We start from the raw sequence: 16377 nt of genomic DNA, 5'->3' as shown, positions 1-16377 counted from the left end.
AGTATTCCTGAGCAATGCTGGATACAAGGTTGCTGGTTTCTTGTATTTGTATCCATTTAAATTGGTAATTGCAATCACTGGCAATGTAACAACAGTCCTTGAATGGGCTCCAATAGCTTTCCTTTCCCCCCTCATTCATTTGGTCCAGTCTGGGGTCCTCTCTTTCTCTCCCCCAGTATCTAATTTCCTTTCCCAGTAGGCACTTTTGCTGGTGTATCTGCCCCTCAAGTGACATGGGCAGGGCAGAGTGAGACCGTGGCCACAAGCAGCAGATGAGGCCAGCACATCTGTTTTGAACTGCAACTCCCAGCAGGTCAGCATGGTCATTTTGGACTACAACTACCAACAGCCCCAGACAGCATGACTGGGCAGATGTGAGTAGTCCAAAATACCTTGAGGGCTCCAGGTTGGGAAAGGCTACAGCACACAGTTTGGATCCCCATAGCATTCTCACCTTGTATGTATTTTTAATTGATTTAACCAGAAAATCACATAATGGCATTATAGGATCCATTTATATATTTGCTTGTAACATCAAAACAGAAGAAGGCCATTCCATTGCATTTGAAGTCAGGTTTTAATCAAGTGCGCATATGTGTGGTAATTTCGACACCAGCTACGGCTTCCTGATAATTGTTTCCAGAGGGGGAAAACTTAAGTGAACATCAGCACAGTCCAGCACAGACAGGAAAGATATCAAAAGGATACAAAAATCATAATACAGTGGTACCACGGTTTGCAAACGCAATCCGTTCCGCGGAGGCGTTCGCTTGCCGAGGCATTCGCTCGCCGATAGAGCGCTTCTGCGCACACAAACGCTGCGGAACCCGGATGTAAACACTTCCAGGTCCGTGGTGTTCGTAAACGGAGGTAGTCGTAAACCAAGGTTCCACTGTAGTCTTAATAATCCCATACCTTATTCCACCCCCGTACATTGTTTCTGTGCATTTAAACAACTGATTGGCACACACACACACACACACACACACACACACACACACACACACATATATATATATGATTAAGACTCCCAAACAATTTTTGATGCCGTGACAGTTTCAGGCTAAAATGAAGGTGGAAAGACCCTTTCCCCATAACTAATAAATAGCCTTTGCCAGACTGCTATTAAGGTAGTGTTGCCTTGTGCTGCCCCCTGGTGGATAAGACGTGTGTTAATGGGCTGGGCAAGGTGCCTTAATGTGCACAAGAGAGCGTACATATAGACACATACAGCCGTAAATTTTTATGAGGCAAAATGAAACATTTGCCCAGGTTGATATTGGCGCAAGCATTTGAGTCACAATTAGGTGTTTCTCGGAGATTGGTGCTCCAAGCAAAACCAAAAGTATCACACAATAAGGTGTGGAAGTCTTAATTTATACATTAACAACACAGCAAATCTACAGATGGCAAGGCCCAGTTCATAGTCCTTTGCTTGTGGTGTGTTCTGTATTTGCTCAAAAGCAGGCTTGCCTTCATGGCCACATCACATGTTTTGAGCCTTGCTACAGAGATCTGGTCCTGGAGCTTAGCCTTTCCCCTACAGATTAAGCCTGATGCATTTGTGAGGTCACAACACACCTGAATTTGTTCCAAGCCTCAGCTCCTTCCTTATCACGTCTACAAGCAAGGTGGATGCCAGCTGGGAATGTGGACTTACATTGTTAAAAGACCCTGTAATAAAGCTTCCCAGCAACTTGCTGCTCTTTTCGCTCCAGAGATCTCCCAGTTGGAGGTGACCAAAGGTTTATGTCCCCCATTCTCAATGACAAGAAGCTATACTCTCAAGCCTGCCATGGGATTTCAGATAGGGCTCTGAAGAACAGAGAGGGAAACATAAACTCAGGAAAAGAAAGGTGCTTGTAAGGTTCTGCTGCTTTTATACCAAGAGTCTTGCTCCCAACAGCCTTCAGGCTTTGCTGGAACAAATCCCAAGTGAAGAAGTTTGGAATCCATCAAACCACCTTGCAGCTGAGCTGCACACACATCCCTACCATGTTCTGCTGGCTGAAAAGAGATCCACACATTATATATCTAGGAATTTGCCCTCTTTGGAAAAACGTTGCTCATGTATTACACCAGTGGAAAAAGCAACTGGCAGCCTGCAGCGGGGAATCCCGCCCATGGATGATTGACAGTTGACCACCTTTCACATGTGCCCTCTAGTGGTAAAAAAAACAACCAACCACATCCTGGTTCAGTCTCTCCCAGGAGATGCAATGCACTGCTACAGGCTGTTACAGCCAAGGCCACTGAAAGGAAGAATAATGCGGTAGGGGGAGATTCCTATAACTCCACCCTAGACTTTTAGCCAGGCTTGTTGCCAACCACTGCATTATTACACACAACCCCAGGACTAATCCCCAACACTGAAAGTTCCCCCCACCCCAAGGCTCAGTTGAAAGTTAACAGGAGAGGCACAAACTGGGACGTCCAAATGCTGAAGCGCACCACTGCTGCTCTGTGCTGCAGCGTCTGGAAATATGCTTGCGCTTCATTTGCTCAGCAAGATGATTCTTCGGTGTGTCTGATGTGGCAGGACTTGCAGAGGAGGTGGCTTCCCAGAGGGTAGCAGCCCTCTTCTGTGGGTTCTGGGGACAGCAAGACCCAACATCTCTGCAGAATGAAAGGAACAAATAGTGTGTTTGTCTGTGGTTAGCGTCCCTTTATGGAAAGGGTTGTAGCTCTGTGGCAGAGCACCTGCTTTGCATGCAGAAGGTCCCAGGTTCAATCCCCGCTGGCAGCAACCCCAGGTTGGGCTGGGAGAGACCCCTGCCTGAAACCCTGGAGGGCCATTGCTGCCAGTCAGCATAGACAATACTGTACTGAGCTGGGTAGATCAATGGTCTGACTAAATATAAGGCAGCTTTCTCTGTTCCTGTGTCACAACAGTTTAAAGCAGGCATCCCCAAACTTCGGCCCTCCAGATGTTTTGGACTACAATTCCCATCTTCCCCGACCACTGATCCTGTTAGCTAGGGATCATGGGAGTTGTAGGCCAAAACATCTGGAGGGCCGCAGTTTGGGGATGCCTGGTTTAAAGCTATTTGTGCAGACCTTCTCTATACAGACCCCGAACACTCACACCTTATTACCAGTGTTAGAAACAGATATGAAAGCTAGGAACTAAATGGCACCTTAAACCTAGGTTATGAGCGCAACAAGGGAATGTCTCTAGGCGCACTTTTTTATAACAATACAAAGCTGAAAATGAATGAACTGCAGCTAAAATATTATGTTCATTTTTCACGTGCTCTAGTCCTTTCCCCGCCTACCCCCCTAATATTAATATTAAGAAGGTCTCTTCTCAAGTCTTCAGAAACTATTCTGCAGTTTTAATCTGAAATCTTAGGTGCAGTACTGCACCCAGAGCTCAGAAACTGCTTGCCCTAATGAAATCCCCTGTTGCAAAATGTGCCTAGAACAATGGAAGTTTCGAACACTGCTTATTACCTATTTACAAACAATGCGAAGAGGTTCATACTAGTCCTTCAAACACAGTTCTAGTGCATTTGTTCATATGCCCGCTCTTTTGGTATAAAGGAACTATCCATAATATTTTGGCCTGCCCACATTCATTTGGCGAGCTGCAATTTAAGAGTCCAGGGAGTTCTGGAGATGTCGGGACCTTTCACACTCAAAATAGATGCTCCACCACTGAGTCCTTCACCTGATTCTCCATTTCTCTCTGTTATTCCTCGTTTACTTTTGATGTATGATTGAAAACCTTTGAATAGCATTTGTATTTCACATTTTAAAGAATGGCACTCGCCTTCAAACTTGGCTCGTGGTGATGATCTTGGCTAGTCTCCCTCCCACACACCTCACTGCATGACCTCAGCCATTGGACACCAAACCCTCTCCCAGGCTTACTTCACAGCGGTAGCAGTCCTCATGGAAGTTCTGCCCCATGCACTCTATCTTGTACGAGTCCCTTCCGTCACTTGGGATAATGGGCCTCTCACAGGCACCGCACACAGAAGCATACCTCCTGAAGGGGGGAAAGACAGGTTGTGACTGTGATTCTCTCTGCATGTCCATGGCACAAACTTCATCTTATCCCAAATACTTCTTAAACTCTGCATGCTTTGTGTGCGTCATTCAGGGCACCCCAGACGTCAACTTTGTTGGTATGAGGAACAGGAGATTAAATCCACCTTTCAAGAAGTGCTTAGTTCTTATCGCCATACCTGTAGAAGTCGTCCAAGCAATGCACTGCATCGTCATCGCCAACAGCAAAGACCTTGTCGCCAATGGCCCGGTGGCATACAACACAGGTGAAGCACTCCGGGTGGAATCCATGGCCCATGGCCCGCACAATTTTGTTCATGATTAAGGCATGGCACTTTCTACACTTCTCCAGGGTGTTCTGGGAGGGCAGGATGTATCCGGAATGAAGCAGAGAGATGTTAGATGCAGATTTTCAGTGTTCTTATTTAAGGGGTTAATAGCATGCATTCTGATGCTTTCCTCAAAATACTCAGTGTGTAAGATACCATGGGTTGTATCCAACCAAGACCTACTCCGAGTAGACGCACTGCACTGCACTGCACGGGGTTGGACTAGATAAGGCATAGGCAAACTCGACCCTCCAGATGTTTTGAGACTACAATTCCCATCATCCCTGACCACTGGTCTTGTTAACTAGGGTTGATGGGAGTTGTAGCCCCAAAACATCTGGGGGCCCCGAGTTTGCCTATGCCTGGACTAGATAACTCTTGGGGTACCTTTCAACTCAACAGTTCTATGAAATTAATGAATCTAAGTAAGTCATAGCCATGGCCGTGGCCCCTAAGTAAGGGGATTTACTACCCTCCCCATTAAAAACCATAAGCCTGGTAAGCCATAAACCTGGAATCTAGAAACAAACACTTATGGCAAATAAGGTCCTTGGGTGTCCTGTGGACCTTGAGCCACAAAGCAGGGGAGAGGAGAAGAGGCAGAGGTATTTACCTGGTAGCAGGTGACACACAGGGGGCGCCCCTCTTTCTGGTAGTAGCGCTGCCCCACCAGGGCACTGTGACATGTTCGGCATGTGAAACAGTCAGCGTGGTACTGTTTGTTCATCGCCTCAAGCGTGGGAGCCCCAGAAGAGATGTTTTTGTGACAAAAAGCACAGATATCTGGAAGAAAGAATCACATGGGCTTCCATCCAACAAAGTTTTACTCATAGCAGACCCACTGAAATTAATGGGCTAAGGTAGTAATGGACATTCAACTCTGAATAGGATCAGCATTGGATACAATCCTATATGTTTACAGCCAGTGGGTCCCTTTCCCAAGGTCAGTCCATGGAACCTTTGTAAAGAGTAGCACCTTGGAAACACAGGTGATTTTCAGCTTACATGGGGTTCTGTTCTGGGGATCACAAAACTGCACATAGTCAAAACACATTGGTTTCAATTGCAGGTGGGATTGCCAAAGTCATTTTTTCTGGACTCCTGCTCCATTTCCACCCCCTTTTTAATTTTTTGCTAAGTACATAAAGCTGCACGCACACTAATTAAATGTGCATAAGTTGTGAGTTACCTGTAATAATTCTATGGAGCCCCCAAAAGAACCGATTTCTGCACATACATACAGGTGAAACTCAGAAAATTAGAGTTATTTCAGTAACACAACTTAAAAGGTGAAACCAATATAAGAGATAGATGCATGACATGCAAAGCAAGATATGTCAAGCCTTTATTTGTTGTAATTGTAATTATTTGTCATTAGGCGGGTCAATTATATATGGAATGTAATTAATGAAATGTAATAGCGATATTTATTTTTGTATTATTGTAACTATTTGTTTTATTACTGTGGAATTTCCAAAAGAAAGCATTTGTAAAAATTAAAAGAAAAAAAAAAAAGTTGCATTACTGAAATAAATGCACTTTTCGATGATATTCTAATTTTCCGAGTTTCACCTGTATTCCTTCTTGGTGTGCAGTTTATTCTCACCTGTTGCAACAGTATTCTCCACCTTCCTCTCTGTCTGATGCTCATCCGCCCAACCAAGGGTTGAAGTCAGAATTTTAGGTTGCCTCAGTTCTGCTGCAAAGGTTGCAGAAGTCTAGAAAACAGGAAGAAGTAGACCAGGGGTCAGCAACCTTTTTCAGCCATGGGTCGGTCCACCGTCCCTCAGACCATGTGGTGGGCTGAACTATATTTGGGGAAGGGGATGAACAAATTCCTACACCCCACAAATAACACAAAGATGTATTTTAAATAAAAGCACACATTCTACTCATGTAAAAACACGCCGATTCCCAGACCATCCACGGGCTGGATTGAGAAAGCGATTGGACCACATCCGGCCCCTGGACCAGGGCAGTCTCGAGCAGGTCGGGCGCCCTGGCGCTGAGGGGCGGAGATCGCTCCGGCGCCCCCGCCCTCACAGGGCGCAGCATGGTTTCCGCGCAGCGCCCAGCCTACCAGCCCGGCGCCCTGGCGCACCGCACCACCGGGAGTCTACCTAGAGCCGGCCCTGCCCTGGACCTTAGGCTGCCTACCCCTGAAGTAGACTAAGGCAGGCTGAGCACCTTCACAATATATTTCTGGGTGGCAGAGGTTAGCTTCAAAGGAAGCTCTACCATGAGAAGTATAGGCAAATGAACTACAACTGGTGCTTTTAAGGGCTCTTGTGCCTTTAGTGAAAAGTTTACTTTTTGCAAGTTATTGCTTCCTGTTGATCATGGTAGAGGATTAATAGCCTCTATTAACACCCTCAGTGTCAGTTTCTGTCCCTGGGGGCAAGCAGGAGGAGCTTTACTAGTTACCCCTCTCTTTCTTTTTAAAAGATTAAAGAACCTTTGCTAAATGGGACTTATTTGTGAACAAACATTGCAGAAGGCTATTTGCCACAAGGAACGATATTGCTGGATAACATGGACGTATATTAAATATTTGTGTAGAGGTTCTAATTCGGCCTCTAGCTAAGTGTAGGAAAACAATGCCTCAGCAAGGTTTAAGGGTTCAAATAAGGAAGCAAATATCACCTGGGTCCTCGATAATAACAAAGAGAACAAGCTGATATGAAGTCATGTGGAACGAGCCCAAGAGAAAAGAAACTACCCACTTATTGCATTAAAAGGTGACTGTCCAGATAGAGCCTTCAGCAGAAATAAGGCTACCTGCAAGGATGTGGGGGGAACAGATGTTTGTGTCTGGAGATCAGGACCAAGTGTTTCCACTGAGAAAGGTTTAGAACGTGGTGGAGGAGGAGGAAAGATGCTATCCAGGTTAGGGTCCACTGTATTACAGGACAGGATGGGAGGAGTTGGCAAGGCAGAACTACCTGAAACAGACACAGAACAACAGCTGCCTTAAGGACTCAAACTTGGTTTAATCATCTTTGTACATTTTAAAAACAAGAGGTTCAGCAGCTCAAACTTCGGAAGATATGCTAGGAGATACCAAGAAACCCCAACTCCTACTGTTTAACCCTAGTGTGGGAGGCTAAGGGGTTGCTCTTAAACATACTCTAAACTAGCTGAGGGAGCATTATTACTCTCCCAGATGCTGATGTCCAGAACTAAAAGCAGGAAGGGGCCACAGGTCAGCGGTTGAGCCCCTGTCTTGCATGCAGAAGGCCCCAAGCTGAATCCCCAATGGCATCACCAGGCAGAGCTGAAAAAGACTCCTTGCCTAGAATCCAAGACATCTGCTGCCAGTCAGTGTAGACCATTCTGAGCTAGATAGACCAAAGGTCTGACTCTGTCAAATGCAGCTTCCTCTCTTCCTACTACACTCTAGGTACAGTTGTTAACAACAACAACAACAAAAACAACAATTTATTATTTATACCCCGCCCATCTGGCTGGGTTTCCCCAGCCACTCTGGGCGGCTTCCAACAGAAGTATTAAAATACAGTAATTTATTAAACATTAAAAGCTTCCCTAAAAAGGGCTGCCTTCAGATGTCCTCTAAAAGTCTGGTAGTTGTTTTTCTCTTTGACATCTGGTGGGAGGGCATTCCACAGGGCGGGTGCCACTACCGAGAAGGCCCTCTGCCTGGTTACCTGTAACTTGGCTTCTCACAGCGAGGGAACCGCCAGAAGGCTCTCGGCATTGGACCTCAGTGTCCGGACAGAATGATGGAGGTGGAGACGCTCCTTCAGGTATACTGGACCAAGGTCATTTAGGGCTTTAAAGGTCAGCACCAACACCAACACTGGCGAGACAATCTGTGGGCAGGTAGGGGGTCTCAGCCTGCGTACCAGATGGAGCTGATAAACATCTGCCCTGGATACAGAATTAACCTGCACCTCCATGGACAGCTGTGAGTCCAAAATGACTCCCAGGCTGCACACCTTGGTCCTTCAGGGGCGCAGTTAGCCCATTCAGGACCAGGGAGTCCTCCACACCTGCCCGCCTCCTGTCCCCCACAAACAGTACTTCTGTCTTGTCAGGATTCAACCTCAATCTGTTAGCCGCCATCCAACCTCCAACCACCTCCAGGCACTCACACGGGACCTTCTGCTAGTTACGGCCTACTGCTAGCACTTTGCAAACACCTATCGGAACACAGAAAGTTGCCTTATTCCAAGTCAGACCATCAAGTCCATCTAGCTCAGTATGACCAACACAGACTGGCAGCAATGGCTCTCTAGGGTTTAAGGTAAGGAATCTTTTTCCTGTCCTACCTGGAGATGCTGCTGCCAAGGACTGAACCTCTGCCACAGAGCTGCAGCCCTTAGGTGAATGCTAGTATTTTTAATTAATTCACATTCATAGCCCTGGATATGGGCTCCTCAGCTGAGCCTTGGCTAAAGGGGAGCCCTTCTAGGACAAGGGTCTTGGCCAGCTGTCCTCCTGTCTATGCTTCCCCTTGCACCTGGGACAGACTACAGCGTCACTTCACTGTGATCTCAGTTCCTCTCACCTCCATTGGAAACGCCCGCTGTCCCTCTGTAGCAGCCTCTGCTCCCTTTAACAGCACCAGAAGATGTTTGGATCAGGGAGGGAGCAGCAGACTTGAATGCCTCCTTGGAGAGGCTGTTGCTGGGTGGAAGTTGAGCCCTCTGTGACTTTGCTTCACTTCTCACCATGTGGTCCCTCCTGGGTGGAGTGAGGGTGATGAAGATGGATGAAGCAATCCGTTTCTCCACCTTGTCGGACAGCATTTTCTCCTGGGAGAAAGAACAGAGGGAGAGACATTTGAGATTGTGGTCCTGCAAGGCCCCGTTCCCAGAATCTTTCCATCCCTCCAGCGGTTTGGTTATTTGGGGGGCTCAAATGAGCAAGTGGGAGAGAATGACATGGTGGGAAAGGGTGGGGAAATTTGGGTCTGGGAAAGCCTACTTCCACCCAGTCTTTGCTTCAGGCTCACTTTTTACATCTGCAAAATGTCAACAGTTGCATTATGGTGAAAGGAATCAACATTTTGGGCCAAAATTGCCCAACCAATGCTCCAATATAAGTTTGTTCCATGCCCTGTATGAATTGGGCATGTTACAGCAAATTTGCAATCACAGAATTGTAAAGTTGAAAGGGACCCAATAAAAGGAATCACAGTTAATTTGGATACTTGTGTTCTGTTGCATGTGGCAAAGGAAGGAAAAGGGGCAACATTTCCCTTCTTGTTTCCTTTTCCATCCTCCCAGCTCCACCAGGCATTGCCCACAGAGTGGCCCATTTCATGAACACAGCTTAAAGAGGACAGGGAGGAGCATTGCCTTTTTGGAACATGAAAGTTGAGAGTCTCAAGATGCTGGGTCCAACAATGGCAGATGCACAAACCTACCGTGCATGAAAAAAAGCACTTCACAAAACTTAAAGCAGAAAAAAAGCGGGAAGCAATCAACAACACCACAGAGCAGTCACTGCAAAACGAGAAGCCATTTCTCCCTTTGGCACTCCCGTGCACCAACCTTCCTTCCTCCTCAGCACATACCCTTTGCTTCCAAAAAAAATCTTCATTCTGGGGAAGGGAAGGAAAAGCTGTTTCTCTGCAGCAGAACAAGACCCGACAGACCAGGGAGCAGCGTTTCAACAGGAAGCCTGACGTGGAGCCAGCCAAGGGATTGCCACATGCCACAGCCCAGTCCTGAGGCAGCTGCTCTGAGCCCCAGCTCTGGCTCATCACCATCCCACAAGGAATGGGGCGGAAGCGATAAGGAAGTGGGCAAAGGGCAGCCCTGCTTCAGGCAGGTGAGGTGCTGGCTCTGAGGCTCTTCCCCAACGCCCAGGCTGTGTCTGCTGCACTGGAGCTGAACAGCCTGGGTCTCTTTTTTTACTCCTGCCCCTCTATACTGTAACTTGCTAAAAGCATTCCTACGCTTCCCCCTACTGGGGTGGCATGTGAAAGTTTGTGGTTATGCATAGTTCTGCTCTCCTGTGCAGAATCGTGTGTGTGTGTGTGTGTGTGTGTGTGTGTGTGTGTGTGGAGACTGTCAGTTTAATAAAATAGTTTACCTGTCCCCACCCAAACAAACAGGGAGTATGACCTTGTAATTAAACAAGCAGGCCACACCATGCCTTGCGGTCCTCAGGCTTCTCGGGGTGACCATGGAAGATTAACCTGGACACCTCTTTTATCTCCCTGTCCCCTGCCACCCATAATTTCTGGCATTCCTCTGGCTTCTGTCCAAACTCCTGCACCTCAAGGCTTGCAGCTCTGTCTGGCTATCTCTTTAGACTAGATGCCTCCCTCATTTTCTGGGAGAGGCTACTCTGGAGCAGGGAGGGGCTCTTTGTCAATTTTGGCTTATCTCAATTCCTCATTTTTCCAATATTAAGTTCAGTTTTCCACATTTCCACACCAGTTTCTTAAGAAGTCTTCATGGGAATTCACAAGCATATTACGGTGAATTTCTTCTGTAATATAGTCATACCTTGGTTTAAGTACGCCTCAGTTTGAGTATTTTCCTGTCTGGAACAGATTAATCCACTTTCCATTACTTTCAATGGGAAAGTTCGCTTCAGGTTAAGTGCACTTCAGGTTAAGTACAGACTTCCAGAACCAATTGTGTTTGTAAACCGAGGTACCACTGTAGATGTGTTTGTATGCTACACTCCCTAACAAATGTGTTTCCGCAAAACAATATTTATGCTGGTTGGATGCATATATTCTTAGCTGGAGAGCTGCATTGCAAATTCTGGAGAAGTACAATTTATGAGGGATTGCTGTGTTTCGGCTTACAAATTGTTTCAAAAAGTGTGAATTAGGTAAGTTCACCATTAAATGTGAGCTAAATTGGATTTTCTGCCCCTGTCTAGCTATGGTGGCAAAAAAGAGAGACCCCTTCCTCTCCAGCCACTAATTCTATGGTAACACTTTGGCTTGCTAGTGCTGTATTGGCTGTGAAGAGCAGAATAAATGCAATAAATGTGCAAATGTACAAAGCAACATCATCATCATCATAATTATTGCAGGAGGATGCAAAAAATTAAGATTCTGAAGGTGTTAGAGAGGTGATGCTCTGCCTTGCACCATTGTCTACAGCCAGCCTGTGGGGGGGTGCCCCATTTTCAGTGTGAAGACCCCAACACATTGGTGGAAAGCCAGCCACTTCCTCATCTGCCAATGGAATAACGCTTTTCTGTCTTCCCAGACCTCACAGCACCATCCCATGTCTACTTGGGAGCAAGTCCCCTTTGTATTCTGTGGGGCTTCCTCCCAGGAAAGAGTGCCTTGGATTGCAGCCTTTGCCTCTAGGACAATATTGGAGACACATATTTCTAAGCTGCGCCTGCATGCTATTTTCGTTTTTAAGCGCAGAGGTTTTTCACCTAAAGACAACCAACACCTTCACTTAAACGAGGGTACCTAAGTTATCACCTTACCAGGCTCACAGTCATGGCAAGCAAAAGCTAGAGAGCTTCCCTTTCACAGGATCATCAAGCAAGCAGAGGGGGGAAATCAGGGTCCTGACAAGCCACCCCCCCAAAAAAAAAAGTTAGAGGAAACGGGGCACAAGAGTTTGCAACACTAACATTTTGTAGGGAGAGCTGAGGTGGAGATAGTCATGCCAGGAATCAAGACAGCTATTCTTGGGGCAGGGGGGTTGTTTCGGTGGCGCCACTCCCCGCACCGAGGCTGTAATTGTGGAGGAGGAAGAAGCGCCCCCAGTGGCAGACCTACATTTGGGGGGGGGCTGAAGCTTGAACTGTTATGCGGGCCCCTTTGCAACCAGCAGAAAGGTCTGGGTAACCACTGCTATCTTCTTCAGTGGGGTTGTTCCACGACAGATCACCACACCTTTGCAACATCTGTGCTACTACTGACAAACTTTGGGATTGTTGAAATACATACAGCAAAAAATCAATCAAACTTGGCCTACTAGCCCCAAACCTTTTAAGCAATGTAGACTAAATGGGGGGCCCCTCCAGGATTAGGGGCCCTGAAGCTTAAACTTCATGTAGTTTCATAGTGGATCCACCCCTGGCGGGCCCCCCCATCTCCGCCCTGACTCCCCAAAAGTCCTCCGGGACATTGAATGGGGCAGCTCCCGGCTGGATGGCGAGGCAGGCAGGGCAGTGCCCACGGGCGCCTCCTGCAGGGGGAGGCCCCAAAGAGCGGGAGACCCGCCGCGCCCTGCTCGGCGGTGCGGGAGCTCCCTCCAGCCGAGGAGACGGGACCTTTTGCTCGGTCTCTTCTGGCGGGCCGGGGAAGCTGCGGAGGGCCATCGACAAGGGCGCCGGGCGCCCTTGGACGCCACCCTACCTGGATCCGCGGCAACGCTGGTCCGACTCCGGCCACTTGGTACCTGCCCGGCGGAGCGAAGAGGTGCAGGGAGGGAGGCGTGTTCCAGCGGAGGGAGAGAGGGAGGGCTGGCAGCCCCCGGCTGATCTCGCCCCGGTCCCCGGACGACGGGAGGGAAGGGTCTGCTGCCCCCGCCAGCTGCGTCTTCGACGGGCGCCGTCTGCCCGTTTCCCGCCCCTCCTCGAACAAAAGGTGGCCCCGCCCGCGCGCTCCCCGTGCGCCCCGCCCCCTCCGCCCCGCTACCTACCTGGGTCCGGGGGCTTCCTCTCCCAGCGAGCTAGCTCCAGGCTTGCGGGACCAGGGCATTCCTTCCTGCAAGCCCACCCCTTTCTCCGGCAAGCTCCCACACGCCGGCCCGGCCCGAGGTGGAGGAGCAGCCAACGCCAGGCAGCCGGATCAGGCCACCCAAAACCGGGGCGCTAGAGGTCGGCTGCCACTGCTGCTGCCTGGGGGGCAAGATGCAGCCACATTGGGACTAATAGTAGCCACGGAGAACCTTAGCCCCCACCCCCCTCGGCATTTGCGCCTTTGAAAGTCCTCTCCCCTAAGGCCAACAGAAGAGACTTGCGTCTCCCTTGGCCCAAAATGAGCCCAGCTAGGCCAACATCTTAGGAGCCAACAAGGTCCCTGCATGCACCCCCCTAAAATATTTAGGCAAATGGTGTGTGTGCACTGAGTCATGTGATCGATTATGCAGGATGGGGCTTACCTGTGCCCCTCAATATTTTATTCAAGCTGGCACCACTGCCCCCAAGTGGACCCACTCACTCATACCCTCAGCCATACAGGCCCTGCCGTTGAAGCCAAGAAAAATAGGTTTAAATTCTCTGAACCTTCTCTAGCCCAGGGTCGTCAACCTTTTTGGACCTGGGGGCACATTTGGAATCCTAAGAAACACTCACAAGCACCACCATTTCACAGAACAAAAGCCGGCAATCCTCAGACCACACAAAACCTACGCCCTACTCCCAAAAGAAGGCAGGTGAAACAAGACAAAAAAGTAGGCACCTCACCCCAAGAACCCTAATTTATTCTAAATTAAAATTAGGAGGAGCACGTGGGTGCAGGATCGGTGGGTGCCAAGGGGGGAGGCTGAGAATGCCGGGGTGCCCGCTGGCAGCAGATCCCAGAAGAATCCTGCTGGAAAAGTTGATAGAGAGTCCCATCTAGACCAGCACCTAGTCCTCACAGTGGCCAACCAGTTGCCCCAAAGGGAAGCTTGTGAGTGAGACCTGGGCACAAAAGCAGCAGCCCTCTCCCCACTAGCAGCACACTATCCAAGGACAAAAGGAAACAGTGCTTCAGGTGCTGTGGAACTCATTGCCACAGGCTAATGCAACGAAAGCTAGCTGGCATAAGAAGCAAGCGTTGCAAAGGACTGGGTAAGGTTGTGGGCCTAGTGACAGTCTCTCTGCCCCTGGCGTTCCCCTCCCATGTCTTGGCTCTGAATCATCTTTGCTGCTCCATGGAAACCACTTCCCTCTATGGGAGACAATGTTTTCTCCAGCCTGACCTTGCAAGGGGCAAGGGTGCAGATAGATGCAGAGCTCAGACACTGTGTGCTCTGAGTCATGGCCAGCCTTGGAATGAATCTTTGCAAAAAAATGCTTCACCACAAACTACAGGATAGAACAAAGGCCTTCGACACAGGAACGTATCAAAGTGGCCTTACACTGAGCCAGACCCTTTGTCCACCTAGCTCAGTTTTGCCACTAGCCTGCTGCCCCAGAGAAGCCCCCCCCCACCTGCAAGCAAAACGCGAGCACAGCAGCCCCACTTGTGATTCCCAGCAACGGGAATCGCCCAGGGTTGCTGCCTGCTTCCAATCCTGGAGTGGACATTCAGCCACTGTGCCTGCCAGCCTTTTGGAGGTCTCCATTTGGCATGTCGGAGACAAATTCAGTGGGATTTAGGCTGCAAGGATAAGCAGGACGATCGCCCTCTCCTCCTCCGTGTCTCTCCTTCAATCATTTTCTGGAGTGGGGTTGAATGTTTTTATTTCCTGGTCTGCAGTGGTTTCTTTCTTTTGTCCAGCACTCTTGCGGAAGCAGCTGAGCTGTGTCAGCATTTGACAGCTCATTTGAGTTGCAGTGGTGAAGCCTTGAGTCAGCTTGAGCTGGCGTGGGGAGGAGGGAGGAGGTGGGAGAGCCATTGAGGATTCCCATATAAGCCTTGCTTTTTGCCAACCAGACAGGCAGACAGGAAGTGCAAGTGTGGGAGGCCTCCCCCTCCACACATTATCCTGTATTCCCATGATTACAAGGGCTGGAGGCAAAGGGAAGGGAAGGGAAGGGTGTGGAGCAAAGCATTAAGAATACATATAAAGGAAGGGCATGCAAGATTAGGCTCAAGGCAGAGAAGGAAGGAAGGAAGGAAGGATCGATCAAACTCCGGTTTGCAAAGAGGCTTCTGGGTAGGTAGAGGGTGTTTGCACACATGAGGATTAAATTGCTTTGTGGTTTAATCCGTCTCCAACAACACAGCCGTGGATCTAGCTCTGCCCAGGCCAGCTTTTCCCACACTCCTGATAATGTACAATTCCCCCCATAGCTTCCTGAACAGCAAGGGAATTGAAGCGCAAAGCGCAGCTACAAGTTAGTTAAGCACACTAGAGACCCCCATCCCCAAATTTCAATGGGTAAGAGTTAAGGAGGTCCTTGGGTGGTTAGTCAACAAATGCACTGGGGGTAAGGGCTGTCAGTAGCCACTAGCCATGATGACTATGTTCTACTTTATTGATAAAATTACTTTTGTGTTACCACCGTGTTAAAGTGAAGATCCGGACACAAAATTTGTTGAGCTGAAATTCACCAAAATCTACACTTCCGACTCGGGCTGCCATATGTCCGGATTTCCCCAGACAATTCAGCTTTAAAAAAACCACAATAATACAGATAATCACCCAGGTGGCTGATGAATCCACGATTAAACAGGTAACAGGCCCTGCTAGTGCAAATATGTATTCCAGAAGCAAGGTGGCCTCGGCTGAATCTCTGCTGGTAGGGGAACCGGTGACACTCCATGCCGACTTCTGGTTGGATAACCACCCTTGCAAGGTAGCCCCTTCATAAGTAACAAAGAGTCTTGTCACGGCTTAAACAGGCTACCAAAGTATTCTGGAACAAGCAGATACAGAAAGTGTGATCCTCAGCAAGCATAGTACCTGGGGTCTATTCAGTAGCGTATGTGTGTGGAGAAGGAGACAGTAAACTCTGAGGAGAGGGAAATTAAATGCAACTCCCCCCCCCAAACCCCCAACAACAACAGCAACCCCAACTGCAGGCAATATTTCACACATTGAACTCTGGTCTACAAAAATCTTATTTCCATAATATAATCCCATAGTTGTATTTGTTGTCGCTTAGTCATGTCTGACTCTTAGTGACCCTATGGACCAGAGCACGCCAGGCACTCCTGTCTTCCACTGCCTCCCGCGGTTTGGTCAAACTCAAAATATAAGTCTGCTTTATTCCAGTTTTTGTCAGAAGCCTTTGCCACCTAGGCACACCAGCTCCTTCCTTAGCTACCAGCACAGTACTTTAGTGTTTCTTTAAGACATTTTCATTTTCAGCACACCCCCCCCCGCAACACACACACATGAAGCACATAATCCCTTGGTGCAATCTGTCCACCTACCAGCCCCTGTGTGTGGTCAGTGTGTGGTCTTTTGGTGGCACTCGCATAGCA

General features: G+C 48.5%; 1 protein-coding gene across 6 annotated transcripts; it reads right to left on the bottom strand.

Moving 5' to 3' along the window:
• Nucleotides 1–558: 558 nt before the first annotated feature.
• FBLIM1 (filamin binding LIM protein 1) lies at nucleotides 559–16343 on the bottom strand. 6 transcript variants are annotated; one of them, XM_035118891.2, is made up of 8 exons: nucleotides 12938–16343; nucleotides 8869–9115; nucleotides 7119–7282; nucleotides 5947–6058; nucleotides 4954–5123; nucleotides 4191–4369; nucleotides 3874–3991; nucleotides 559–2616 (listed from the first exon to the last, which is right to left on the bottom strand). In XM_035118891.2, the coding sequence occupies exons 2-8, from the start codon at nucleotides 9107–9109 to the stop codon at nucleotides 2503–2505; spliced, it is 1098 nt and encodes a 365-aa protein (XP_034974782.1). In that variant the 5' UTR covers nucleotides 9110–9115; nucleotides 12938–16343; the 3' UTR covers nucleotides 559–2502. The 6 variants fall into 6 exon arrangements, with proteins under 6 accessions (XP_034974782.1, XP_034974784.1, XP_034974783.1 ...); XM_035118893.2 differs by having other exon boundaries at nucleotides 15593–16343; XM_035118892.2 differs by lacking the exon at nucleotides 12938–16343 and adding an exon at nucleotides 12652–12911.
• Between the last annotated feature and the right edge of the window lie 34 nt (nucleotides 16344–16377).

The sequence above is a fragment of the Zootoca vivipara genome, chromosome 6, assembly GCF_963506605.1.
Source record: "Zootoca vivipara chromosome 6, rZooViv1.1, whole genome shotgun sequence".
In the NCBI taxonomy this organism is placed as follows: Eukaryota; Metazoa; Chordata; class Lepidosauria; order Squamata; family Lacertidae; genus Zootoca; species Zootoca vivipara.
Note: the sequence above shows the minus strand (reverse complement) of the source record. Positions and strands in the feature narration are given on the sequence as shown.